The sequence below is a fragment of the Dipodomys merriami genome, unplaced genomic scaffold, assembly GCF_024711535.1.
Source record: "Dipodomys merriami isolate MVZ:Mamm:240054 unplaced genomic scaffold, mDipMer1.0.p SCAF_7, whole genome shotgun sequence".
NCBI classification, from domain to species: Eukaryota; Metazoa; Chordata; class Mammalia; order Rodentia; family Heteromyidae; genus Dipodomys; species Dipodomys merriami.
Window position 1 is genome coordinate 66,953,532 of NW_027206290.1, and position 27,961 is coordinate 66,981,492.

The 27,961-nt window shown below is 43.2% G+C and overlaps 1 protein-coding gene across 3 annotated transcripts in view; it reads left to right on the plus strand.

Moving 5' to 3' along the window:
* The window catches only part of Dnaaf9 (dynein axonemal assembly factor 9), a 128,540-nt gene that overhangs the window by 56,973 nt on the left and 43,606 nt on the right, over positions 1–27,961 (plus strand). For all 3 annotated transcript variants that reach the window (XM_070006875.1, XM_070006874.1, XM_070006876.1), the window contains exons 17-27: positions 1,166–1,277; positions 3,015–3,085; positions 4,491–4,541; positions 5,112–5,199; positions 14,274–14,377; positions 16,930–17,076; positions 18,519–18,607; positions 19,017–19,118; positions 19,577–19,694; positions 21,774–21,862; positions 25,237–25,395. In XM_070006875.1, coding sequence (XP_069862976.1) covers positions 1,166–1,277; positions 3,015–3,085; positions 4,491–4,541; positions 5,112–5,199; positions 14,274–14,377; positions 16,930–17,076; positions 18,519–18,607; positions 19,017–19,118; positions 19,577–19,694; positions 21,774–21,862; positions 25,237–25,395 — 1,130 coding nt within the window. The remainder of the gene's footprint in view (positions 1–1,165; positions 1,278–3,014; positions 3,086–4,490; positions 4,542–5,111; positions 5,200–14,273; positions 14,378–16,929; positions 17,077–18,518; positions 18,608–19,016; positions 19,119–19,576; positions 19,695–21,773; positions 21,863–25,236; positions 25,396–27,961) is intronic.

The following is a 27,961-nucleotide window of genomic DNA, read 5'->3' on the forward strand; positions in this document are numbered from 1 at the left end:
AGACATGTACACCACATAAATATCCACAAAGACATGTCACCAAGTAAATAACTACCTTTCCAGTCTTGTTCAGAACCCCAGCCTAAACCTAACAAGGAGTTAAGAGTATGAAGTATATATATGTACAGAAGCCTACAGGAAATACCTCCAACTCTGATAAGCCAGTCATAGTTAAGAATGAAGGCTGTATTGTCTCTTAGAGGGAGAACAATTTGAGGGAATTTATAGGAACATAAAGATGCTGTCCTTCTAGCCTAAATATGTCTCTGATGCACTGGGCACTAGTGGCTCATGCCTGTAATCCTTACTACTCAAGAGGCTGAGATTTGAGGATCATGACTTAAAACCTGCCTGGGGGAGCTGGGAAGGTGGCTCAGGGGGAGAGTGCTTGCCTTGCATGCATGAGGCCCTCAGCACCACATAAGCAGAAAAAGCCAGAAGTGGTGCTGTGGCTCAAGTGGTAGAGTGCTAGCCTTGAGCTGAAGAGCTGAGGGACAGCGCCCAGGCCCAGAGTTCAGGCCCCATGACCAGACCCCTCCCCCCTCAAAAACAAAAAAAACAAAAAACAAAAAACCTGCCTGGGCATGAAAGTCCATGATTCTCTTACCTCCAGTTAACCACCAAAAAGCCAGAAATAGGGCTGTGGCTCTAGTGATAGAGTACTATCCTTAAACAAAAAAAAGCTCAGGGACAGTGTCCAGGCCCTGAGTTCAAGCTCCAGTGTGGCACAAATATGTCTCTGATGAAGGAGCAATTGCAGGGAAGCCTGGGTGATTTTGAAATATCTCTCAGTTCAGAGGTTTTTCAGTATAGCTCGGTTTTCCCTACAAACTACATAGTAAGCGGCTTTGTGTTGCTTTAAGGTAGTATTTTGTTATGTTTTTTTTTTCTTTTTTTGTTGTCAGTCCTGGAGCTTGAACTCAGGGCCTCTGCACTGTTCCTGAGCTTCTTTTGTTCAAGGCTTTTGTTCTACCACTTGAGCCACAGCACCACTTCCAGCCTTTTCTGTTTTTGTTATACTGAGGAACCAAATCCAGAGCTTCATGCATGCTAGGCAAGCACTCTACCACTAAGCCACATTCCCAGCCCTGTTATGTTTCTTAAGCATCTTTCAGGAGGTACTTGACTGATAACTGATCTTACTCTGTTTTTTCATTTACTATAGGCTTGTATGACTGTCTATGACATTCCTGATTTGCTGAGAGGAAGAGGGTGCTTAGGATCTGTGGTCTTCTCAGAATCATTTTTGACATCTCAGATCTTGGTTAAAGAAAAGGGTAAGTTGGGCTGGGAAGGTAGGTCAGTGGTGGAGTGCTTGCCTTGCATGCATGAGGCCCTGGGTTTGATTCCTCAGCACCACATAAGCAGAAAAAGCCAGAAGTGGAGCTGTGGTTCAAAGTGGTAGAGCACTAGCCTTGAGCTGAGGAGTTGAGGGACAGTATCCAAGCCCAGAGTTCAGGCCCCACAACTGATCCCCCCCCCAAAAAAAAAAAGAAAGAAAAGAAGAGGGTAAGTCTTTGGAGAGCAAACCTTGAAACTTTGGCAGGGGGAAGCAAAATAAACCATAAACTAAGGCAAAAGACCAGCATAAATTGGTGGAAATATTAGAATGCCTATGATAAAATAGTAGTATAATAATTAATGAAAAACTCTTACAACTTAATAAGAAAAAAATGTATCCTGCTCAATGGTAATATGGGCAAAAATATAAACATGCCAGTTGCAGAAATGGAAAATAAAAATATAGGGAGGAAAGGGATAGTAGGGGAAAAACAAAGGAGGAAACAATGCTTGATAGAAAATATACTCACTTTACTAGCTGTAACCCCTCTGTACACTATTTTTACAATAAAAAAAAACATAAAAAAGCTGAGTGCCAGTGTCTCACTCCTGTAATCCTAGCTACTCAGGAGACTGAGATCTGAGGACCACAGTTCAAAGCCAGCTAGGGCAGGAAAGTCCGTGAGACTTTTATCTCCAATAAAAAACTCTAGAAAACCGGAAGTGGCACTGTGGCTCAAGCAGTAGAGTGCTCGCCTTGAGCTGAAGAGCGCAGGGACAGTGCCCAAGCCCAGAGTTCAAGCCCCACAACTGACCAAAAAAAAAAAACCCATAAAAAATATGAGGGACAGATATATATGAAAATATGTAGCTTTAGTGGTAATTAAGATGAAACATTTTGTAACAACAGTTAGATAAAATTTGTTACCCATTATGTTGGCCAAAAACTTTAAAGAATGATATCCAGTGCTGGGAAGACGATCCTGATAATTTCAAGTTGGTTTTAATAGGTGTATTTTGTAGTACCTGTAATTACCTAGATAAAAATGAAAAGTAAGCTAAATTGGGCATGATGGCACATGCTATAATCCTCCACTCCAGAGTCAGATGGATCCCAAATTTGATGCCTGTCTTGAGTGAGACCCTATCTCAAAAAAAGGGAGGAAGGCTGGATGAGGGCTAGAGGCCCTGGGTTTAATTCCCAGCACTACAAAAAAGAAAAAGAAAAGAAAAAGGAAAAGAAAAAAGTAAGACTAATTTCTGCAACTCTTAAGTGTAGGTTTCTATTTATTCAGAAAAATACCCAAGTTAATTACATGGGGAAACTATTCTTCCATCTTTCCATTAGTCTCTCTGTCCCCAGATAAAATTCCCATTTTCTAAGGGCATTAGACTGTGCTAGTAAGAGAAGTCCTTGATCTTGAGAAGCAAGGGATCTAAATGTCTGTGGGATAGAAATGGTTGGTAGAGCTGGGAAGTTAGCTCAGTGGTAGAGCGCTTGCCTTGCATGCCTGAGGCCCTGGGTTTGATTCCTCTCAGCACCACATAAGCAAAAAGAAAAAAGCCGGAAGTGGAGCTGTGGCTCAAGTGGTAGAGCGCTAGCCTTGAGCTGAAGAGCTGAGGGACAGCGCCCAGGCCCAGAGTTCAGGCCCCACAACAGGACCCAAAAAGAAAAAAAAAAAGAAAAAAAGAAATGGTTGGGAATAACTGACATGTCTGTGGTCTTCCTACAGATGGCACTGTTGCCACAGAGACCAGCTACATAGTCTTGACAGCCGCCATACCCCGATTCTGCTCCTGGCTGGTCAGTATCATCTGTAAAAGTAGGCCCATATGTAAATGTGGGGAGGACTTTGGGCAAAAGCTGCTTTGTGGGCTCCCTAGTAGGCTGCTACATCCAAAGCTAGCTACCTACTCTTCAAGAGTGAAAGTTTTAGCTCAACCCTTTCTCTTTATGTCAGTGAATCTCAATTCTTTTAATTTTCTCACAATCTTAGAAAATTCCTCACCCTACCTTCCCTTCCCCCAAAAAAGCTTTATTATCTGTTAAGTGATGCAAGGAAGCAGTTAACCCTTCATATAATAGATGAAGATACTGTGCCTTAGAAGCTAATAATATCTAGGGAATATATTCTAAGTCCCTGAGTGACCTACCAGTCCAAGGTCACACAGATCTTGAGAAGTGGCTCCTGTGGCTCGCTTTTCCAGGCAGAATGATTGCTGCTGAGATGTCTCTCTCCTTGTAGAAGTGTCCCATTTCCTCAGTAGGAAGTGGGATATAGAAACCATGATAGCAAGAGTATGATATTTAAAAGTCTAAGTACCTATTTTAGAATCTGTTTATACTGTTTTCCACTAGCCACACTGGAACTGTAGAAACAAAAAGTTATCCTTATCCTCTGACATGAATGTATTTAAATAAGAACACACTTTAAAAAATAGTTTAAGGGCCGGGAAGTGGCTTTGCGGTAGAGTGTTTGCCTAGCATGCATGAAGCCCTGCATTCGATTTCTCAGTACCTCATAAACAGAAAATGCTGGAAGTGATGCTATGGCTCAAGTGGTACAATGCTAGCTTTGAACAAAAGAAGCTCAAGGACAGTGCCCAAGCCCTGGGCCCTGGAAAAAAAAAAGTTTAGACCAGGTATCAGTGACTCATGCCTGAAATCCTAGCTGCTTAGGAGTCTGAGATCTAAGGATTAAGGTTCAAAGCCATCCTGGGCAGAAAAGTCAGTCTATGAGATGTTTATCTTAATAAAACTACCAAAAAGAAAAAGAAGTAGAACTGTGGCTCAAGTGGCAGAGCACTAGCCTTGAGCAAAAAAAAGCTCAGGGACAGTGTCCAGACCAAGTTCAAGCCCCAGGATTGCACACACACATACAAAAAGTTTAGTTTGTTCTTATTTCTTCATCCTTAAACAGAATTGTTGTTTTCCTTCTGAAATGGCATATAAGTGGAGATTAACAAACATTCTCTCCATGGCCCATTAGCTGAATTAAGGTGCCAAGGGAGAGTCTACTATGTTCCAGGGCTCTGTGCCTTACTAACCAGCAGCCACCTCTATTAGCCTATCAGAGCCTGAGAATACTGGACCTGGTGGAGGGAATTTTAAATCATTCTCTTGGGAGATATATGAACACAGTGAGGAGAACTAGCAAGCTCTATCTTTGGAGTAGGAAACTGAAAATCTGCATTTCTGTTGGACACAGGTAGAAGATGATGATGTAAAATTGTCTGAGAAAACCCAACAAGCAATGAGGGTAAGCAGCCTTCTCATCCCTGGTATTAACATCATTATCAGCATAAAACAAGTAATTCATAAAGGTAATATTTCACCTTAATTGCTAAGCTAAGGGATTTGTACTTCTTTATCTTGGATTCCAATTTGCACTTCCCCCTTCCTAGCAGCTTTTGGAAATAACCAATTCTGAGGGATAGAATTAGATGGATTTCTTTTGCCATTTAGACCTTTCATTGTTTTCAGATCTGAGACAGGGCTTGACCTAGACATGTAGAGCTAAATGTAAAGGCTTTAAGCCAAGGAAAAACTGAATTTTTCACAGAAAAAATTAAATCCACTAGAACATGAATAAGTATCACAGGCTCTGATGACAGGACTGGGAGAGAATCTTGACATTTCCTTTTCTCAGCATGTATCAGGGATGTCAGTTACATGACAAAAAGCCAGGCAATGCTGAAGGCCATGGAATAAGTTGGGCATATTTGAGTCTGACTCAACCTTTTAGACAGGTAAAACTAGGCAGGACTTTTTATTCTGTGAGTATTTATACTGTAAATCATCTCTTCTTTTGTTGTTAATGTTTTTAAAGGGTGATGAGTGTTTCCTGGGAAATTTTCTAACAGAAGGAGAGGGAGTATATCTTTATTCTAGTAGTCTGCAGTCCTGGCCTGAGGAAGGTAAGTAGCTGTGACTTCTGTTCACTCTGTCTGGGTCCTTGGATTGCAGATACTGGCATGGGTGTTGTGATTAATAATATATCTGTTATTTGAAAAGACTTGTTATTAAAGAATTGTTTTCTTCTTATTATTTTTTTGGGGGTCCGGTCATGGGGCCTGAACTCTGGGCTTGGGTGCTGTCCCTCAGCTGTTCAGCTCAAGGCTAGCCCTCTACCACTTGAGCCACAGCGCCACTTCCGGCTTTTTTCTTTTTGCTTATGTGATGCTGAGGAATTGAACTCAGGGCCTCAGGCATGCAAGGCAAGCGCTCTACCACTGAGCCACCTTTCCAGCCCAAGAATTGTTTTCTTACAGCTTTTCTCCTTTGATCTACCCACTTTGTGGATGAGGAAACTTGGGTTGGTTTCACAAGCAAAAGGGCTAGTCCCAGAACTGTACCTGGACTTCTTGTTGCTGCCTGAAATTTATTCTCAGAATGTGCTTAAACAGCAGCATTTTTCAGAAATAGAGTCTCTAATCTAAACAATTCTAGTTTTTTTCTATTGCTGTATAACAAATTACCGCTAATTTAGTAGGTTAAAACACTTGTTACCTTGGGTTGGGAATTTGGTTTAGTGGTAGAGTGCTTGCCTAGCATACATGAAGCCCTGAGTTTGATTCCTCAGTTCCACATAAACAGAGAAGGCCAGAAGTGGTACTATGGCTCAAGTGGGAAAGTGCTAGCCTTGAGCAAAAGAAGCTCAGGGACAGTGCCCAGGCCCTGAATTCAAGCCCTAGGACTGGCATACAACAATATCAACAAAACACTTGTTACCTCATCATTCTGCAAGTCAGAAGTCCAGGTATGCTTGTCTGGATCTATGGTTTCATGAGGCAAAAGTCAAGGATCAGACAGACTAGGGCTAGAGGCTTTACTCCCAAGCTTTTCCAGGTTGTTGGTCTGCTGATTTCTTCTGCTTATAAGACTGAGACTCCCATTTGGTTGCAGGTTGCCAGGTAGGAACTGTACTCAGCTCCTCCTTTCAGAGGTCCTTCCCTGAAACCCTCTCTAACTCAACAATCAAAATCCTTCCATGTGTTGAATTTATCTCATACTAATCTACTTTCTGGCCCCTTGATTCACATCCTTTTTCAATATACAAAATACAGTCACTCATGCCCCAGGGTCTCATCTCACAACTGTAGCAACTTAGATTCCTACATCACATGAGCTCCAATATGCTGAATGCCATCATGAAGACCATAACCCATTGTAGATGAGGTTCTGGATTATAGTACACTGTTGAATGTAGTTCCTAAACACAGTTTTCCTCCCTGTCTGTATGCCAGTGAAGCTATGAACTAAGTTAATTACCCCCAGCTTTCCAAACATAAGACAATATGGGACCAGAATAGGATAATAGTTCTTAGCTTCAGGTTCAAACACAAGAAAAAATGGAAGTGAAAAAGGGGTCAACAGACTAAGGAGATTTGAATCCAACTTGGCATTTTAATTCCTTGATGAAGGTCAAGAACTGGAAATGATCTGTGGCTGGCTGGTAGCTCTCTCCTCTGGGCTCTTGGTTCTGTTAGCTGTGACTTCCAAGAGTTGCCCGCCACCTTTCGGATCAGCCTTCTGAGTTGCCTTCCCTTTCTATGAAAGGTAGTAGTTTCTTGATTAGGACTTATCACATGGAAATGTCCTGCCCCCTTGGCTCTTGAGTTTCATTCAACTCTGAGCTCTGGATTTCAACTCTAGGCTTATGACTCTGCCTTCTGGATTTCTGGCCACACCTCTTGCATCCTTTTCAGCAAAAAAAAAGCACCTGGTTTATAGCTTAGTTTAAAAGTCGAACTCTGAGAAATCAACAGACTCCCTTCATTTTGTATACTTTCTGTCCTCTCAATCCAGTTGTCAGCATTTGTGCTGATTGAACATTCAAGAACCTTTGGATCTTATTATATGGATATGATGGGGGTTTGCTCCATGTTGCTTTTAGGTCTCCTTAGAGTAACGGGGGCGGAAGCCGGGCACTGGTGGCTCACGCCTGTAATCCTAGCTACTCAGGAGGCTGAGATCTGAGGATCTCGGTTCAAAGCCAGCCCGGGCAGGAGAGACTGTGAGACTCCTATCTCCAATAAACCACCAGAAAACCGGAGGTGGCGCTGTAGCTCAAGTGGTAGAGCGCTCGCCTTGAGCTGAAGAGCTGAGGGACAGCGCCCAGGCCCAGAGTTCAAGCCCCACGACCGACAAAAAAAAAAAAAAGTAACGGGGGCAGAGGGGGGGAGAGGGAAAGAGAGAAGGAGTGGGAAGAGAGAGAGACAGGGAGAGAGGGAGAGAGAGAATGTGAGTTTTGCTGAAGATCCAACCCAAGGCCTCACAGGCAAGCACTGCACCACTGAGCAGCACACCAAACCCCAAAATAAGACTTTCATGTGACCCTGTTCTTTCCCTGTTGCAAATAGCTTTTGTGCGGAGGAAGAGCTCTGACTTCACAAATTCCTCAACCTCCACTAAGCAAATCCTCTTTCTGGATGATTTGTTCTCATTGAAAATGTTCTAGCTGGTGGCAAATTCCTCTCCTTTTTCTCAGATCACTGGTTCGGCTTCTCCATTCACATAGAAGACATGCACAAGGAGGTCTGCCTTTCAACCCACAGAGTGCTGGGGGTGGTAACAGCATCTGTTAGCACGCCTTTGTCCTTCATTTCTGCTCCTCCAGATCTCAGTGCAGAAGAGCTGGAAATTAGGAACATTTGTGGAAGTCATGCAGTGTGTGACAATGCCACCAACATTTGTTTTCATTTTTATTAGAGTAGATTGATTACACAAAGGGATTTCACTGCACTATTTCCATACATGTGTATAATGTACTTTGACTGAATTCACCCCTTCTGTTATTTCACACACACACCTCCCCCCATCCCATCTCCCCTCTTTGCATACCTTGCATTGTGTTCTATTTATTTATCCCATTACTGAGGCTTGAATTTAGGGTCTGGAGCTTTTACTTGCTTTTCTTCTCAAAGCTGGTACTCTGCCACTTGTACCACACCTCCACCACTTGCATAGTTTTGATAGCGGGCACAACAGCAAAAATACTTGCCAAAATTAGTCTGTACCTTCTTAGCAAAGGATGTGTTAGAAAATTAATCTTGCATTTTACTGAGTTTGCAAGATTCAGTATAGCCTAGGTCTCTGTAAAATAATAATAATGTAACTAGTCACTGGTGGCTGCTAGCCCAGGCAGAAAAGTCTGTGGGACTTATACCCAACTAACCATCCAAATAATAATTTTTTAAAGGTGCAATTATTTATAAGATCTTATTAGTCCCTGTGTGTGTTTGTATGTGTGTTTTGCTAGGTATTGAGCCAAAAGCCTCCACCACTGAGCTACATACTTCAGCCCTAAAATTCTACTTTCATGTGAGTTCTCAGCGCTCAACTGTCCTGCCACTTAGCCACATTGTTAGCCTAGTCACATTGTTTTAAGAGCTTAAATATCAAACATTCTTAGTTCTTGAGATAGATTCATTTTTCTGAGGCAGGAGAATTCAATAGATAGAAATTTAAACAGGAGGGGCTAGGAAGGTGGCTCAGTGGTAGAGTGCTTGACTTGCATACATGAGGCCCTGCGTTTGATTCCTCAGCACCACATAAGCAGAAAAAGCGGGAAATGGCTCTGTGGCTCAAGTGGTAGAGCACTAGCCTTGAACTGAAGAGCTGAGGGAGAGTGCCCAGGCCCAGAGTTCAGGCCCCATGACTGACGGAAAAAAGAAAAAAAAAAAAGAAATTTAAACAGGAAGCCAGGTGCTGGTGGCTTAACACCTGTAATCCTAGCTACTCAGGAAGCTGAGATCTGAGGATTGTATTTCAATCCCCATGAAACTGTTTTTGTTTTTTATTTGGTTGGTTGGTTGGTCCTGGTACTTGAATGCTGGGCCTGGGCGTTGTCCCTCAGCTCTTCAGCTCTAGGTTAGTGCTCTACCACTTGGGCCACAGCATCACTTCTGGTTTTCTGGTGGTTTATTGGAGATAAGAATATCACTGAGGTTCTTGCCCAGGCTAGCTTTGAATTTAGATCCTCAGATCTCAACCTCCTGAGTGGCTAGGATTATAGGTGTGAGCCACAGGCGCCTGGCTCCCCAAGAGACTCTTACCTCCAATTAACCACTCAAAAAGCAGAAAGGAGGCTGTATCCTCGAGCAGAAGAGCTCAGGGACAGCACCCAGGCCGTGAGTTCAAGTCCCATGACTGACAAAAAAATATATAGAAATTTAAACAGGAATCTTCTCATTCATTGTATTAAGTATTTTGCCTCTTCAGGGCTCACAAGACTAACTTAAGTCATGAGCCTTGAAGTTTATAGAATTTAGGGGCTCACTTAGAAGAAAGTAATAAAAATAGTTAAATTTTTCTTAGGCTTTGGAAGTAGGCTTGGATAGGTGAAGGGTCCTGAAATTTAGGTGTCATTACTGTCTTGATAAATCTGCCTCTATTTGCATTAGATGATTAGTTAGAAATTGATGTTTTCCCATTCCTGAACATATTTATCTTGAGCTTCTCAGTATATATTGTCTTGATTGATGCTTCAAGTCCTGAACCCCGTAGAAGAAATGAAAACTGGCCAGGCGCCGGAGACTCACGCCTGTAATCCTAGCTACTCAGGAAGCTGAAATCTGAGGATCTCCGTTCAAAGCCAATCGGGGCAGGAAAGTCCGTGAGACTCTTATCTCCAATAAACCACTAGAAAACCGGAGGTGGCGCTGTGGCTCCAGCAGTAGAGCGCTCACCACAAGCTGAAGAGCGCAAGGACAGAACCCAAGCCCAGAGTTCAAGCCCCACGACCGACAAAAAAAAAAAAAAAAGAAAGAAAGAAAACTGGCCAGATTATAGTGCCAGTTAACAGCAGCATCTACCTTCCAGGATTCTCCAGATCTGGGGAGTAGTGCAGGCCTTCTGACTTTCTCCTCCAGAGTAGTTATGGGTGAGCATAGTTCTTCCTTCCCCTTGAAATTCTTCCAGCTCCAGAACTTTTTCTTTCCTAGCCAGTGGCTTCTGCTATTATAAGACTTCTTGCTATTCAGCTTCCCATTCATTTATGTCCTTCAGATGCCCTCTCCACCCTGCTGACAAGCCAGGGAAGCTGCCCATTACCTAATCCTTCAGAATTTGCTTTAGAGTTTTACCACACAAGCCCATATCCCTATACAGTTCTGTTTTATACTTAATCCAAATAGACTCACATTGTGTTTGTTCTTCTTGGACTTGCTTTATATTTAATTATATATTTCTAGGATTCATCCAGATTATGTAGTATTTGTGCATCACACAGAATTACAATAGGAATTAGCAGGGCTATAGAAAACTATGGATGTATGCATAAAATAAAAGATAAAAATGAAGATTAAATCATCTAGTTTTAAGCAATCTTTGCCCACAGTAATTAAAAACAAGAATGGTTATCAGCTGATTGAATAGACATTGCTAGGAAGATACCTTTGTAGACGTATTTAATCTCCCAATTTTTGGGGGGGGCGGTTGGCCGTGGGGCTTGAACTCTGAGTCTTGGCGCTCAAAGAAAGCACTCTACCGCTTGAGCTACAGCTCCACTTCTAGTTTTCTAGTGGTTTATTGAAGATAAGAGTCTCACAGATTTTCCTGCCCGGGCTGGCTTTGAACCGTGATCTTCAGATCACTCAGGATCCTGAGTAGCTAGTATTATAGGCCTGAGCCACAAGCGCCCGGCTTAATCTCCCAATTTTATTTGCTCCTTTGGGAAATAGTTAACTGACTCCCTTTGTGGGTGTGTGTGTGGGGGGGGGTGCATGTACACACCCACACATGTTCCTATGCTGGTATTGAGACTTGACCTCAAGACCTCACACTTTCCTTGGCTTTTGTGCTCAAGGCTGGCTACTTTACCACTTGAGCCACACTTCTACTTCCAGCTTTTTGTTGGTTATTTTAAGATAAGAGTTTCCAGGACTCTCCTGGCTCTATCCTTAGATCTCAACCTCCTGAGTAAGATTACAAGAGTCAGCGGGATGGGGCTGAGAAGGTGGCTCAGTGGTAGAGTGTGTGCCTTGCAGGCATGAGGCCCTGGGTTCAATTCCTCAGCACCACATAAGCAGAAAAAGTCAGAAGTGGCACTATGGCTCAAGTGGTAGAGCAGTAGCCCTGAGCTGAAGAACTGGGGGACAGTGCCCAGGCCCAGAGTCCAGGCCCCACAACCAACCAAAAAAAAAAAAATCAGCTGGGAATATGGCTTAGTGGTAGAGTGCTTGCCTAGCATACATGAAGCCCTGGGTTTGATTCCTCAGTACCACATAAACAGAAAAATCTGGAAGTGGCACTGTGGTTCAAGTGGTAGAGTGCTAGCCTTGAGCAAAAGAAGCTCAAGGACAGTGCCCAGGCCCTGAGTTCAAGCTCCAGGACTAGCAAAAAAAAAAAAAAAAAAAAGGCCACCTGCACCAAGCATTTAAAAGTTTTTTTTAACTGAACTCAGGACATTGCACTTGCTAGGCAATAGCTTTGCCACTGAGCTACATCCCAACCCTAAAATTTTTCATTTTGTATTTTGCATTAAAAAATCTCAGATTTCAGCCTCCCTAAGTAGCTAAGATTGTAGATATGAGCCACTGACACCCAGATCCCAGAGTATTTTTTTCATCAGGTGGAGATTATTCAGCATTAAGTCCCAGAAGTGTTCATCAGACAACATAGGAAGCAGTAGACAAATCCTGCAAAGACTGAGACCAAGTTACATTTACCTGCTTTATGGACAGGCCCAACAACTGTCTGCACCACCTTCTCATGTTTGTCAGCTCCATACGAAGTTCTTTTGAGCATGAGTGAATTATACAGTTGTATGTTATCCACTTAGGAACGACTGTCATAGAACGCAAGATTCCTTCTGTAAAAACTGGCAAGCAATATCTAGTTTTAGGGTATGTTTAGATATGGTAAAACTACAAGACTGAGGATATTTGTTCCTTCTGAGTGGAAAGGAACGGCTGCTGCTGAGAAATGAGATGCAGAGGGCTTCAGAGGAACTACTAAGGTTTGATTTCTTAGGAATAGGTATGGAGCATGTAGGCATTTGGGTTTGGATGTTGTTGCTTTGGTCTTTTTCTTTTAAACAGCATGTGTACCTTTTTTTTTTTTTTTTTTTTGTCATGAGGCTTGAACTCAGGGCTTGAGCCCTATCCTTGAGCTTTTTCACACAGGCTAGTGTTCTACCACTTGGAGCCACAATGCTACTTCCAGTTTTCTGGTAGTTAATTGGAGGTAAGAGTCTTGAGGACTTTCCTGCCTGGGCTGGCTTTGAAGCATGATCCTTATATCTCAGCCTCCTGAGTAGCTAGGGTTACAGGTGTGAGCCACTGGTACCTGGCTTTTGTGAACATTTTATGTTCTCTTGCCGACACAGAATGAAAATTACCCATCTATTGCCTCAATTTCCCTAGAAGTCCCCTCTCCACACAAGTTGTATTGGTAAAATACTTCCTTGTGATCTGAAAAAGAAAAGGCCATATTCTTCTTTGACACCTGGTGTTGGAGCTAGGAATGTGACTTAGTGGCAGAGTGCTTAGCACCACATAAACAGAAAAAGCTAGAAGTGGTGTTGTGGCTCAAGTGGTAGAGTGCTAGCCTTGAGCAAAATAAGCTCAGGGACAGTACCCAGGCCCTGAATACAAGCCCGAGGACTTGCAACCAAAAATAAAGAAAGCTATGCTGTAGCCCCTGCTGCTTCTTGGGCATTCATGGGAACCTTCCTTTTACTCTGGGTTTTCCATCTTACAGAATGGAATGGGAAGGACAGTAGTTAGTACCCACTAGGGTCCCTAAGGATGAGATAAGAAGCCAAAGAGATCTCTCCAGGAGTTGGCTATCCAGTCCCTGAAAAACCCTTGCAAAGGCATGTCCATTCAGACTATCTGTAATCAGATAGTCAAAAATCCAGAGTAGATATCAGAAATACTATGACTTCTGTGAATTTGAATCTCAGAGACCAGCACTGATTCTGGGCCACCTGATGAGTTATTTCATTTATCTCTTTGTGCTCTGAAGATAATGACAGAGATTGGTTCAGACCTTGGAGTAATGTGCAGGGAAAATCATGTTTTCCTTGTTGGAAGGATTAGAGGACTTCTCTCTGCTGACCTATATTGATAGGGTCAGGCTCCATTCCTTTTTCCTGTACAGAAAAACTACCCTCCATTTTCCCCATTCCTCTCTAACTCCCATTCATACTCACTAGGCCTCTCCTGTCCTGAAACCCCACCTACTCAAGAAGCCTTTAGAATTTGTAGTCTACTGACTCCTTACCTCTCATGCAGAGGCAACCCTCCAGAGCTTTGGGACTACTTTCCTCGAACCACAACTCTAGTAGTCACTCCTTGTCCTTAGTGCCTATGCCTTAGAAATAAAATATTAGTGATAGTATTCTCAAGTTTGTGCCTCAGGCTCCAAGAACTGCCTTATATCTTGCTTTGTGTGAAAAGCTACAAGGCAGGAACAAAAATGATCCACCTTGGATCAGCTCCAGAGAACAGATTTATCTAGGGGTCTGATGGGTGTTCTGCATGGGCTCTATAGCCTAGCTAGCCTTAATGCTTCTCAGTTATCCATCTTTTCTATGTTACCTGCTTTGGGTATGTTTCCTAGTTGTCCTGAGACCCTGGTGATTTTTCTTGGTTCCTGAGTGAAGAACATGATCTATTTAGGGATGAAACAGTTTCTTCAAAGAGAGGGAAAGAAGAATCTATGGATTTAGCAAAAGAGTGATACACTCAGTCTTTTTTAGCATATTTCTTTGGAAGATACCTGTAAAGGAGTATGAATTTTCTTCCTCCCTATCAGGTGACAGTTTATACATTTGTTTTTTAGTTCTTATGAAAGACGGTAACTATGGCTTTATTTCCCTCTGCAAGGATCTATGCAGAGCATGGTGTTAGCATACAAATCATATAATGGAAGCTCAACTGATACAGTATCTAGTTATTACTTGGAATACCCCACCTACAAGGACACTGGACTTTGCCCCCAGGACTCAGCCCCTCAGCTCTGATCAGCTTTCTTTTCGTTCCAGGGAATATACATTTCTACTCTAATGGTCTTCTGTTTTCTCACCGTCATCATGGAAATATCATCATTTCCAAGGATCACATGAATTCCATTTCCTTCTATGATGGGGTAGGTGTTTTACCTGCCCATGACTTTGGTAGGTCTGAAAGATACTTACATTTCTGAGGGGAAACCCCTTCTTGTGTCTCCTGCACTGCCTTGAGACTGGATGACAAGAACCAGCAGAGTACTGAGGAAAGCAGGCAAAGAGGTTGACAAAAAGCCTCTATATTCTTTTATTTATTTATTTATTTTGATGTCTATTCTGGGGCTTGAAGCATTGTCCCTGGGTTTTTGTGCTCAAGGCCAGCAATCTACCCCTTGAGCTACAGCTCCACTTCTGGCTTTTTTGGTTTCCTGGACTTTCTTGCCTCACTGACTTCAAACCCTAATCCTCAGATCTCAGCCTTCTGAGTCACTAGGATTACAGGTATGAGCCACTGGTGCCCAGCAAGACCTTTATATTCTTAAGACTCTTGGGAGCTTTGTCAGACTCACTGTTCTGTAAACAGAACAGGGCTTAGTAGAAAGGGCTCTGGGTCAGAAAGGCCAGCACCTCTCTATGACCAATTCACTCTTCTCAAAGAGGACTAGGAATTAACTTGAAAAGTCCTCCAAGTGGCCCTTTACAGATGATCTTTAGCCCAAGAACACAGGGCTTATGTACTTCAGAACTAGAAATGTACTTTATCCTATGCATTGATGGGACTCCACTTTCCCCTTAACTTTGGGAAAGAATTATGAATGGACCAAAATGGAGAGAAATGCCTAACTTTCCCTCTCGGGGCTTTAACTCTACCTCCCTCATACACTCAGGCTTAACCTCTGGCTCCATGAATGTACCACTCCAGAATAATCCTGCACTAACACTCTTGGCTCTAGTGGGAAAAGAGTAGCTCTGAGTTTCTCTAGCCCATACTTAACAGCCAGGGCACAGCTTACCTCTCAAAAGTTTTTTCATATCCTTTTTCTTTTGGCAGTACTGGGATTTGAACTTAGGATTTTGAACTTGATGAGCAAGCACTCTACCACTTGAGCCGCACCTCCAGTCCTTTTGTTTTAATTTTTTTAAATTGTTATGAAGGCGGTATACAGAGGGGTTACAGTTATATGTCAGGAAAAGAGTGAATTTCTTTTTGGGCACTTTACCCCTTCCCTTGTACTCTCCCAGTTTTTTCCTCCCATCCCTACCCACAGTTCATTTTCAGTGTCTAATAAGTACCACTGCTGCATTTGTTTACCCTTTGTCCCTCCATTTCTGTGCTTCCTCTTACCCTCCCAAAGTCCTTTGGTTTTTCACATAGGGACTCATACTTTCACCTGGGCTGGCCTTAGTCACAAGCCTCCAATCTTTGTCTCCCAAGTAGCTGAGGCAAGAGGTGTGAACCTCCACACCCAGCTTATTTTTTGAAGTGGAGTCTCCCTGACTTTTTTTCCATTGCTCTCTTAAAACTGCAATCCTCCTGCATTCCACCTTTCAGGTAGATGGGATTACAGATGTGATCTTGTATCTAGAAACCTTAAGGATTCTGTACAAAGCTGCCCAGCATTCAGGAGACTGAGGCAGGAGGATCTTGAGTTCAAGGTCAACCTGACTATATCTCCAACAACATAAATAAAATAGCTCTGAATGGGAAGTGGCGCTGTAGCTCAAGTGGTAGAGTGCTCGCCTTGAGCTGAAGAGCTGAGGGACAACACCCAGGCCCAGAGTTCAAGCCCCATGACTGACAAAAAAAAAAAAAAAGAAAAAGAAAAATAGCTCTGAATTTACTGCTTATGTTTATTTGTTCTCTGTCTCTCTTTTACTTTCCCTTCCCTTTTTTTTCTCCTCTTCCCCTTCCTTTCCCTTCCCTTTTAAGCAGTAACTGAAATAGTATACCAAAAGCATAGACATCAAGAAACAATATTTAGGGGCTGGGAAGGTAGCTCAATGGTAGACGCTTGCCTTGCATGCCTGAGGCCCTGGGTTCGATTCCTCAGCACCACATAAGCAAAAAGAAAAAAGCCGGAAGTGGCGCTGTGGCTTAAGTGGTAGAGTGCTAGCCTTGAGCTGAAGAGCTAAGGGACAGCGCCCAGGCCCAGAGTTCAGGCCCCATGAGCAGACCCCCCCCAAAAAAAAAACTATTTATAAATTAAGTTTACCAAAATTAAGCTTCTCAGGGGCTGAGGAACATGGCTCAAGTCATAGAGCATCTGCTTAGCAGGCTAAGGTACTGAGTTCAAACCTCAGAAAGGGAGCAAGGTATAGGAGAGGGGGGAAGGAAGAGAAAAGAAGGAGAGGAAAAAGGAAATAAATTGGCTTCTGTGCTTTAAAGTACACTCCTATTAGTATGTAAACCAAAGAGAATGGAAGAAATATTTGCAAATTATATAATACAATAATATATAAAATAAGGGATTAATACTGTAGAAGGAAATTTGAGATGACATTTTCAGTTTGGTAAAAAGATACTTGTTCTGCCCATGTTTCCTGTAACAAAGTTGGAACATATGTCTATGATTGAACTACAGTAATCTCAACATGAGGATAATCACAATGAAATTGTTATAACTATGTATTATGATACTAGTTGTAAATCAGCAAATGGCTTATCTTACTAATGATCTTCTTTTCTGTTTAGGATTCCATCAGTGTAGTGGCAGCCCTTTTCATAGACTTCAGGAGCTCATTACTTCTTCATCTCCCAGTTCAGTTCCATGGACCAAGCAGTTTTCTGATGATTGCCCTTTTCCCAAAATCAAAAATATATCAAGCATTTTACTCAGAGGTAATATCAATCATTCAGTAAAACATCTACCTTTTTTCTCATAGCAATTTAGATGGTAAACAGTATCCTAGAGCTAACAGTGAGATGATTAGAGCAAGAGCAGAGAGGGCTAGTTGTGGGAGGCATTGATAATCCCCTGAGTTCTGGATAGTATTCTTACCTATCAAAGTATGAGAGCCCAAAGAAACTGGGAGGGAGGGCTTTTTAGCCTTTTAAGAAAGATCTAGCTGGGCACTGGTGCCTATAATCCTAGCTACTTAGGAGCCTGAGATCTGAGGATCATGCTTCAGAGGCAGCCCCAGGCATAAAAGTCACAGTGAGTCTCTTTTCTCCAACTAACTACCAGAATACTAGAAGTGGCACTTTGGCTCAAAGTGGTAGAGCCCTAGCCTTGAGCAAAAGAGCTTAGGGACAGTGCCCAGGCCCTGAGTTTAAACCCCAGGACTGACATAAGAAAGAAGAAGGAGGGAGGAAGGGAGGGAGAAGAAATATCTACTTTGTTCTTGTAAGTCCTAATTTGATTTATTTCCCCTTTTAGCTACCCCATTATTCTCCATCCCGATGGGTCATAATCCCTGCCCTTGCAGATAGTCCCATCTGGCAGGCTGCCCATTAGATGCTCAACAGATTGAATGAGGGGCAAAGTATACTAAGAATTATGTGACTCCCTTAGAGTCCAAGCAGTAGCTAATACCAGACTGACAGGCAGCCACACAACTGGTGAGAGGACAGTGTGACTTCCCCCACTCCTCCAACAGATCTGCACAGTGTGAAGGAACTATAATAACTGATCTTAGCTGCAGAGTGGCTTCTCAGCCCAATCTGTGTCTTTCTTTTACTGCTGGCTGGCCCTCTAACCTGCTTGTGTTTGCTCTTTCAATCTGAGAACCTAGATACCCTTTTATATTCTTATCAGCCATCCCTGTGCCTTTAGCCAAAAGGTAACTTGTACTACTGCTGTCTGGCCCTGACATGAGGAAGAGCTTGCCCTTGCTGACAGAACAGTGTTACCTGACACTGTCCTCCAGACTTTCTGCCCTCTGGATGAGCAGTCCCTGTAGAAAGGAACCCAGAAAGACATTTCTAGACAGACAGACAGACAGACAGACACACACACACACACACACACACACACACACACACACACACACACACACACACACACACTTCTAGCTCAACACACACACACACACTTCTAGCTCAACACACACACACACACTAAAATTGCACACACACACGAGGAAACCAGAAAGACATTTCTAGCTCAACACACACACTAAAATTGCGCTTTGGGCCTTATTTTTAAAGCAAACTTGTTTGTTACAATGTTTTTTCTCTGCACTGGCAAGTCTAGATTTTCAACAACGATCAAATCCCCATGTGGGTTCCATATCCTGTTGTTGGGTTTAAAATGTTCTTTGCTCAAATTCTGTTTTGTTTAGGTCTTCTCCCCCTGGCAACAGCAGGATAACTCAGGGCTTTCTTTAAAAGTGATCCAGGAAGATGGATTATCTGTGGAACAAAAGAGATTGTAAGTGGCTGCCTTCAGTGTTTGTGCTTCATTCCCTAAGCCTTGTGGGTGTGCTCTCTCTGCAGGGAGACTTATGTAACATAGGGGTCTTGGCTTCTGGAAGTCCTAGCAGTCATTTCAGTGCTGCCAATTTGCAGGTAGCCAGTGGCCTTGATACATAGATGGCAAGAGAGATGAAATCCACTCAATCCGAAACTGGAACTAGTGTCAAGCACTTTTAGACCAACCTTCCTATGTGGACATACCAGTCATGTACTGATACCACATTTTGTTTTAGTCAGTGAAATGCTTGTTTCAGAAATGTTGGTTCTGTCACGAAACTGTGGCTTAAAAGGCTCAGAACTAGTAGTATACAATTCTTGTGGAGTGGGGAGGCAGAATTCTAATCTGTGAGCTTTTGATATTGCAGGCACTCCAATGCACAGAAGCTCTTCATTGCCCTGAACCATCCTGCTGGAGAGAAGTGGAGTTCTCAAAAGTTGCTCCCAGCAAAACTCCCAGAGCTGGACTGGTAAGCTCTGGATGTATGGTTTTCTTTCTTTCATTTTTTTTTTTGGGGGGGAGGGGTCCGGTCGTGGGCCTGAACTCTGGGCCTGAGCACTGTCCCTCAGCTCTTCAGTTCAAAGCTAGCACTCTACCACTTTTTTTCTGCTTATGTGGTGCTGAGGAATCGAACCCAGGGCCTCATGCATGCAAGGCAAGCGCTCTACCACTGAACCACCTTCCCAGCCCAGGTGTATGGTTTTCAATGTTTATTGTTCCAACTTTTGAAATGTTAACAACCCCAGTGTTTGACCTTTCTAAGCTCCTTTTCCTTGATAACTTCTTTGAGATTCCTGTAGAAGGTAGTAGTGATTTACCATAAACAATTTTACTGTCTGGTGAGAATCTCTAAACCTCATTCTTCAACAAGTAAGAAGTTGCTAAGGCAAGACTGTGATGGTTTTTCTACTGTCTTGGTTTTTCCAGCTTTCTCCAGCATTTTGCTGTCAGCAGCATTAGTTGGGAACCTGTGATGCGGACCCATCTTCCAGTCCTGCTGCAGCAAGCTGAAGTCAGCCCTACTCACAGAGTAGAAAATGACAAGGTAGAAGAGTTTACCAAATGTGCTGGGAATTCACAGGAGGATAATCCTACAAGCCTGCCCTTAGATCTTTTATGTCAGTTAACAAAAGATGCTCAGACAGAGTCCTTTTTATAAGACTCCACCCCCTTGGATACTGATGTAATGATACACGTGAAACTTGCTCTATACAATGACTAGGTCAAGCCAAGCTCTATAATAGTGATAAACTCTGGCATCCTGCCATGCCCTCCCCTTGCCTCTTCAAGTCTTTTACACTCTTACTCTGTGTTCTCATGCTGTCAACTCTTCCTAGTTGTGACAAAGACTTACCTAGCAGTAGATAACACATTGTGTTTAATAAGGGGAAGGGTGCCCATTTACCATGTCCTGGCCACAATCCCTAGGGTAAGGTGATATTATATAAACATTGTTCTCCCTAGAATGGATTTTAATCTGTTCCCTCCCCATGCTTTCCTCCCCTTGGCCTCCCTCCCATCATTCCTTTGGGAGCCATGTGTTGTAATGGACTCAGAGGAGGCATTTATTTCTGCGCAAATCTAGAAGACACAGCAACAAAAGGAAATAGCAATGCTAAGTAATTAAAAGCATCATTTTCCCCTTAGGCAAGAGTATAGAAAGTTTAAAAATGCCTTTTTACTTAAAAAAAAAAAGTGCTATAAGAGTCACCTCAGCAAGGTGCCAGTGGCTCATATCTGTAATCCTAGCTACTCAGGAGGCTGAGATATGAGGATCTTGGTTCAAAGCCAACCTGGGCAAGAAAGTCCATGAGACTTTTTTTTTTTTTTTTGCCGATCATGGGGACTGAACTCTGGGCCTGGTGCTGTCTTTGAGCTCTGCAGATCAAGACTAGTGCTCTACCACTTCCAGCTTTTTCTGCTTATATGGTACTGAGGAATTGAACCCAGGGCCTCATGCATGCAAGGCAAGCACTCTACCACTGAGCCACCTTCTCAACTCCAGTCCATGAGACTTTTATCTCCACTTAACCACCAGAAAACCAGAAGTGGCACTGTGGCTCACGTGGTAGAGCACTACCCTTGAGCTGAAGAGCTGAGGGACAGTACCAATACTCAGAGTTTAAGCCCCACAACCGACAAAAAAGAAAAAAAAAAGATTTACCTTAAAGTAAGCAATTATCTGTCTGAACACACATGCTGTGGTTTAAGGAGCTAAAGCCTGGGTACTGAGTAATGGGAAGCAAGATAGAGAAAGGTGGATGGGAGGAACCCAAATGGTATGTCAGTTACAGGAAGGACTGTCCAGGGAACAGAAGGGGATGCAGTCCAGAGTTCCTGGTCAGAAGGGAGGAAGGAACATTGTGAGCTCTCACAAAACAAGAGAGCTTCACAGCTGTTTCTGCTGGTGTGATCAGCCTGAGTGATGAGTACTTCCACACCTAGCTATAGAGTGGTATCTGGCCTGTATAATTAAGTAAATATATGCCCAGGGAAGTTTTTGCCATGTTTTGTTACTATTTTTTGTTTTGTTTTGTCTGTTGTGGGGCTTGAACTCTGGGTCTGGGCACTGTCCCTCAGCTCTTCAGTTCAAGGGGAGCACTCTACCACTTGAGCCACAATACCACTTCTTGTTTTCTGGTGGTTAATTGGAGATAAGAGTCTCATGGACTTTCCTGCCCTGGCTGGCTTTGAACCACAATCCTCACATCTCAGCCTCCTGAGTAGCTAGGATTACAGGTGTGAGCCACCAGCACTCGGGTCCCAGTTGTCCTTTCTGCCCAGTGTTTTACTAAGAAGTATTACAGTAAATCAGTCAAAATATCCTTGAATCTCTACAAAAGAAGTGTCTGTGATCTCAAACCTATATGCTATTCAATTCATTGGACTTGAACTGGTAAATCTGCAACATGCTCCACAGAAATTAGAGCTGCATTTTATATGGTGGTGGCTTTATGCAGGCACTGTTGTAAACATTTTACATTAAACTCCGCTAATTCTCATACCCACCCTATAAAATCAGTTTATCAGAGAGCCTGGCTCCAGAAGACATTTCTCTTAACTTTTTTACATAGCACTGCATCTCAGTTGAATTGCAAACCAACATGACTTTTCTTTCATGTAGGTAATTATCAGCATTGTAACAGGTCTCCCAGGCTGTCATGCTAGTGAACTCTGTGCTTTTCTGGTCACTCTGCATAAGGAATATGGCAGGTTAGTATGAGTAATTCTTTTGCTTTGGGGAAAGGGACTGTATGCCTTGGCCTGCCTAGCTGCAGGGAGACTTTCCACATGTATGGCTGCTAGTTTGACTGTTATCTGCACAGTAGTTGTGCATCTATCCATTTATTTAACACATGCACTGAGAGCTTCCTGTATTCCAGGCACACTCTGAGTATGAGGGAAAACATCAGTGAACAAAATATAGAGAAGAAAATCTGTTCTTTGGAGCTTACATTGTGGTTTGGAAGACAAATAACTACATAAGGAAGGCATAGTAGCCAGTAAAAAATGCTATGGAAGCTGGATGCAGTGGATCACACCTATAATCCTAGCTGTTCAGGAGGCTGAGATCTGAGGGTCTTGGTTTGAAGCCAGTCTGGGCAAGAAAGTATATGAGACTCTTATGTTCAATTAACTACCAAAAAAGCCAGAAGTGGAGCTGTGGCTCAAGTGGTAGAACATTAGTTTTGAGCAAAAAGCGCAAGGACAGTGCTCAGGCCCTGAGTCCAACGTGCTCACACACATACAAATACAAAATGCTATGGAGAAAATAAAACAGCAGGTTCATGGAAGTACAGGCTAGGAGTGGAACTCCAATGTTTTGGTTTGGTTTTGGGGTTTTTTTGGAACTGGAGCATGAACTCAGGGCCTTGTGTTCTTTCTTGCTCATATTGTCTTCTTAAGGTTGTCATTCTACCACTTGAACCACAGTTCTCCTTCCAGCTTTTTGCTGGCAAATTGGAAATAAGAGTCACATGGATCTTTATACCCTGCCTACTTTGGATCCTTAGACCTCAGCCTCCTGAGTTGCTAGGATTTGGGGCATGAGCCACCAGTACCCAGCTGAAACTCAAAGTTTAAAATTGGGTAGTTAGGGAAGGCCTCACTGAAAAAATAACATTAAGGCAAAGACCTGAAGAAATAAGGGAATGAACCATGTGATCTCAGGGAGAGCAGCAGGATGAGGGGGGTACAAAGACTTGGAAGTGTGCCTGGTCAGAGGGAAAGTCAGAGCCATCATGATTATAAGAAGTTGGGAGGTAATGAACCTTCCATGAACACAGAGTCTGTGTATGTGAGTCCATGCACAACTAGGACATGCTAGCTCAAGTGAAATTGGGAAAATAATTTACCCATCACTTCACTTGCTTGGCTGACTACTAATCAACCTTTGCTGACTGAGACAGGCATTTAATATACAATCAGACTAATATGAAGGCATCCTGCAGGATTGTATGAAAGAACTGAAAAAAATTGAAATTACCTAGATAGAGCCAGGCGCCGGTGGCTCACGCCTGTAATCCTAGCTACTCAGGAGGCTGAGATCTGAGGATCATGGTTCAAAACCAGCCTGGGCAGGAAAACTCATGAGACTTTTTTTTAATATTTAAACATTTAGGGGCTGGGAAGGTGGCTCAGTGGTAGAGCGCTTGCCTTGCAAGCCTGAGGCCCTGGGTTCGATTCCTCAGCACCATATAAGCAAAAAGAAAAAAAAGCCGGAAGTGGTGCTGTGGCTCAAGTGGTAGAGCGCTAGCCTTGAGCTGAAGAGCTGAGGGACAGCGCCCAGGCCCAGAGTTCAGGCCCCACAACCGGACCCAAAAAAAAAAAAAAAATTTAAACATTTATTTATTTACTTATTTTTATTGTGAAAGTACTGTACAGAGGGGTTACAATTACACGGGCAAGATAATGAGTACATTTCTCATCAAGCATTGTTGCCTCCTCCTTCCTATCCCTTCCTATCCTCCCCCACACCCCCTACCCAATTCTCTGCCCCCTCCACCAAAATTGTAAAGTTCGTTTTTCCGACATAATGACTTGTACATCTCATTGTTGCAATGGGTCCCCCTGTATCCCTATTTAAACGATTTGTTTTGTCCCTTCCCCTCCACAAATTATACCAACATCAAATACAGTAAAAGCAGGGGTGATACTGTGGGGGAAGGACATACAAAGCAACAAAGAAATCATCTTATAAATATGATAGAAGTATTCAAATGTTTTTTTCTTTCATGAGACTTATCTACAATTGACCACCAGGAAACTGGAAGCAGCACTGTGGCTCAAGTGGTAGAGCGCTCACCTTGAGGTGAAGAGCTCAGGGATAGCGCCCAAGGCCAGAGTTCAGGCCCCACGACCAACAAAAAAGAAAAAGAAATTACCTAGATAGTTGGGAGTTTCGGGTGGAGGCTGTGGAGATCAGAAGGTGCATTTTGGAGAAATGTTAGGGAAACATTGGGTCCCATTAACAAGCACTTAATGGCTCACCAGTTCCTCAAGTCTAATTTTTTTGTTTTTTTTTGTTTTTTTTGTTGTTGTTGTTGTTGTTTTGTCAGTTGTGGGGCTTGAACTCTGGGCTGGGGTGCTGTCCTTCAGCTCAAGGTTAATACTCTACCACTTGAGCCACAGTGCCACTTCTAGTTTTCTGGTGGTTTATTGGAGATAAGAATCTCATGGACTTTCCTGCCCCAGCTGGCTTTGAACCATGATCCTCAGATCTCAGCCTCCTGAGTAGCTAGGGTTACAGGCATGAGCCATCAATGCCCGGCATGTCTAATGTTTATGTTGTATAAACATTATGATTGAGGCTTGAACTCAAGGCTTCATGTTTCTGCTTAGCTTTTTCACTCAAGGCTGGAGCTCTACCACTTGAGACATACCTACTTTAAACTCTATGCTAACTAATTAAAGATAAGACTCTTCAAACAGATTCTCAGATCTCAGCCTCCTAACTAGCTAGAATTATAGATGTTAGCAACTGGCATACTCCTAACATTACAAATTTTCTTACCTTGCCCATTTCTTACTCTTAGCAAGAGTTTTATTGAATACCACACTGAAGCCATTTTATTGCATAGTCCTTCAGGAAATCACTGCCTGGTCAAAAATCTTGAAGCATGGGCCTGGGAATGTGGCTTAATGATAGAGTACTTGTATAACATGTATGAAACCCTGAGTTTGAATCCTCAGGACTGCATAAACAGAAAAAAACCAGAAGTGGCACTATGGCTCAAATGGAGTACTAGTCTTGAGCAAAAACAGCTCAGGAACAGTGTCCAGACTCTGAGTTCAAGTCCCAGAACTGGCCAAAAAAAATCTTGAAGCCTATTGGTTCTATGTGTTCCTGTCTTCCATATGGCAGGAGGTTTCTTGCCAAAAGCCCCAGTGATTGTGATTCCAGGATACTGGGCTCCCAACTACCTAGTGTTCTCTACCTTCTTCTTTGGTGCCAGGATTGATTTTTACTCACAGAGTTTATGGGCAGAATGTCTTTGAGATTACTAGGTACATTTGAATCCATGGCTAAGCCCTTAGGGCCAGGCCATCAAATGCCTCTGTACTAATATCACCTTTGCTATTTCCAGGTGGATGGTATATCGCCAAATTATGGACAGCTCAGAATGTTTCCATGCTGCACACTTCCAGAAATACCTTTCTAGTGCCCTGGAAGCCCAGCAGAACCGCTCTGCCCGCCAGTCAGCCTACATTCAAAAGAAGACCAGGTTATTGGTAGTCTTACAAGGGTAAGTATTGGAAATCTAGGGAAAAGTGAGTAAGGGTGGTGACAGTACCATTACTGTGATCACAGAATAAACTCCCCATATACCTGAGCAGTGTCTGTGCTACACAGAGGAGTCTTAACCCAATAAGAATCCAGTTACACCAGGCGCCGGTGGCTCACAACTGTAATCCTAGCTACTCAGGAGGCTGAGATCTGAGGATTGCAGTTCAAAGTCAGCCCGGGCAGGAACATCCCTGAGATTCTTTTCTTTTTTTTTTTTTTTTTTTTGTCGGTCATGGGGCTTGAACTCTGGGCCTGGGCGCTGTCCCTCAGCTCTTCAGCTCAAGGCGAGCGCTCTACCACTTGAGCTACAGCGCCACTTCCGGTTTTCTGGTGGTTTTTATTGGAGATAGGAGTCTCACGGTCTTTCCTGCCCGGGCTGGCTTTGAACCGAGATCCTCAGATCTCAGCCTCCTGAGTAACTAGGATTACAGGCGTGAGCCACCAACCACTAGAAAACCGGAAGTGGCGCTGTGGCTCAAGCGGTAGAGCATTCGCCTTGAGCTGAAGAGTGCAGAAACAGTGTCCAAGCCCAGAGTTCAAACCCCACGACCAACAACAACAACAAAAAAAATGTGTGTGTGTGGAGGGGGGGGAGAGATGGAAAGGGATAGGAAGGGGAAACAGAGGAGGAGGCAACAATGCTTGATAAGAAATGTACTCATTGCCGGGCGCCAGTGGCTCACACCTGTAATCCTAGCTACTCAGGAGGCTGAGATCTGAGGATCATGGTTCAAAGCCAGCCCGGGCAGGAAAGTCTGTGAGACCATATCTCCAATAGACCACTAGAAAACCAGAAGTGGTGCTGTGGCTCAAGTGGTAGAGCGCTCGCCTTGAGCTGAAGAGCTGTGGGACAGCGCCCAGACCCAGAGTTCAAGCCCCACAACCGACAAAAAAAGCAAAAAAAGAAATGTATCAAGCCCCACGACCGACCAAAAAAAAAAAAAAGAAATGTACTCATTATCTTACTCATGTAATTGTAACTCCTCTGTACGGTATTTTCATAATAATAATTTTTTAAAAAAGAATCCAGTTACCATACTGTGGCCAAGGGATGGCCAGAGTATGGTAGTGGGTATAGTCCATATACAAATTACAAGTTTGACTTTAACATCATAATATCCTCAAGAGTTTGGGGAATTTGATCAAGATTTCTGACACTTGGGGCTGGGAAGGTGGCTCAGTGGTAGAGCACTTGCCTTGCATGCCCATGCATGAGGCCCTGGGTTTGATTCCTCAGCACCACCTAAGCAGAAAAAGCGGGAAGTGGTGCTGTGGCTGATGTGGTAGAGCAGCTAGCCCTGAGCTGAAGAGCTGAGGGATAGCACCCAGGCCCAGAGTTCAGGGACTGACAAAAAAAAAAAAAAATTCTCTGACACTTGTTGGAATAATTATCTCTAAACTTCATCCTTCACTATCTAGATAGGGGATCTTATCTGTTTCTTTCTTCCTTTTATATGAAACTCTAGAGGTAGATTTCTCTCTCTGCAGTCTTGATTCTTATCCTGGTTCTCAGGATGGCCAGTCCAGTTGGGGTGGAAGTACCACTTCTCGACCAGTATAGAGCTGTGAACACAGACTCTAGCTCTTGATGTCCCTGTGTAAGCAGCATGATGGTAGGTGTACAACATGGGAGAGAAGATTTGCTAGAGCTTGTGTCACTGCTCCAGGAGACTCTAGATGAAAAAACATACTCTTGATCAGGCCTTCTAGAGAGGAATCTTTTGCCAGTTCAGGTTCATCGTCATCTGGGCCAAGATGGGAATGTGCAGGGTCAGGAAATCCCAGGCTGTATTTTTCACTATTGTTATTATGGTTGGTAATAAAGAAGCTTTTGGTGCCTTTATGCTATTCTATGTTTTTTGTGTGTATTAATAATAATTAGTGATTGCAGTAGGCTAGTTGTTTCCAGTAAAGAGTGGGCCCAGATCCAAAACACTTTGTACTTCTGGCTATGATGGTGGCAGTTGGAGGCAGCTGGGATTGTGTTCCTGAGGAAAAAGATGGGTCGGACTGCACTCTTAAGACCTTCATGCATGGGCAGACTTTATGATCATACCCTATCTCCAGCCTCCCATAAAAGCCATCTTAGGTCACTGTGGGATCAGGTCACAGAAGCTACAAAAGAAGAACGTGGCTTTGAAACCACTCATTTTCTTCAGGTATTCTATTGCTTCCATTGGTCAAAAGAATGGATCAGCCCAATTCCATCCCTTCCTGCCTCTGTCAGAATTGACAGTCCGTAGAAGTTTGGGCCTGTGGGGAGGATCTAGCAGCTTTCCAATTTGCACTTGAGGTCATTTCTGTTATTTCAGAGAATTATTTATTCTCTGTCCCCGGTTTCTTAAATCTCTGAAAGTGTCAGCTGTCCTAGCTGCTTCTGGTCTTCAGTGACTGTGTATGACTGACCACTCTTGGTAATGAGTACAGACCCCACCTTTTTCCAGGTTTCCTGAAGGATTCAAGTGAAAATATCACTTGAATATCACTAAATGCTATAGCTCTTCCCTAGGGCACTCTCTCCATAG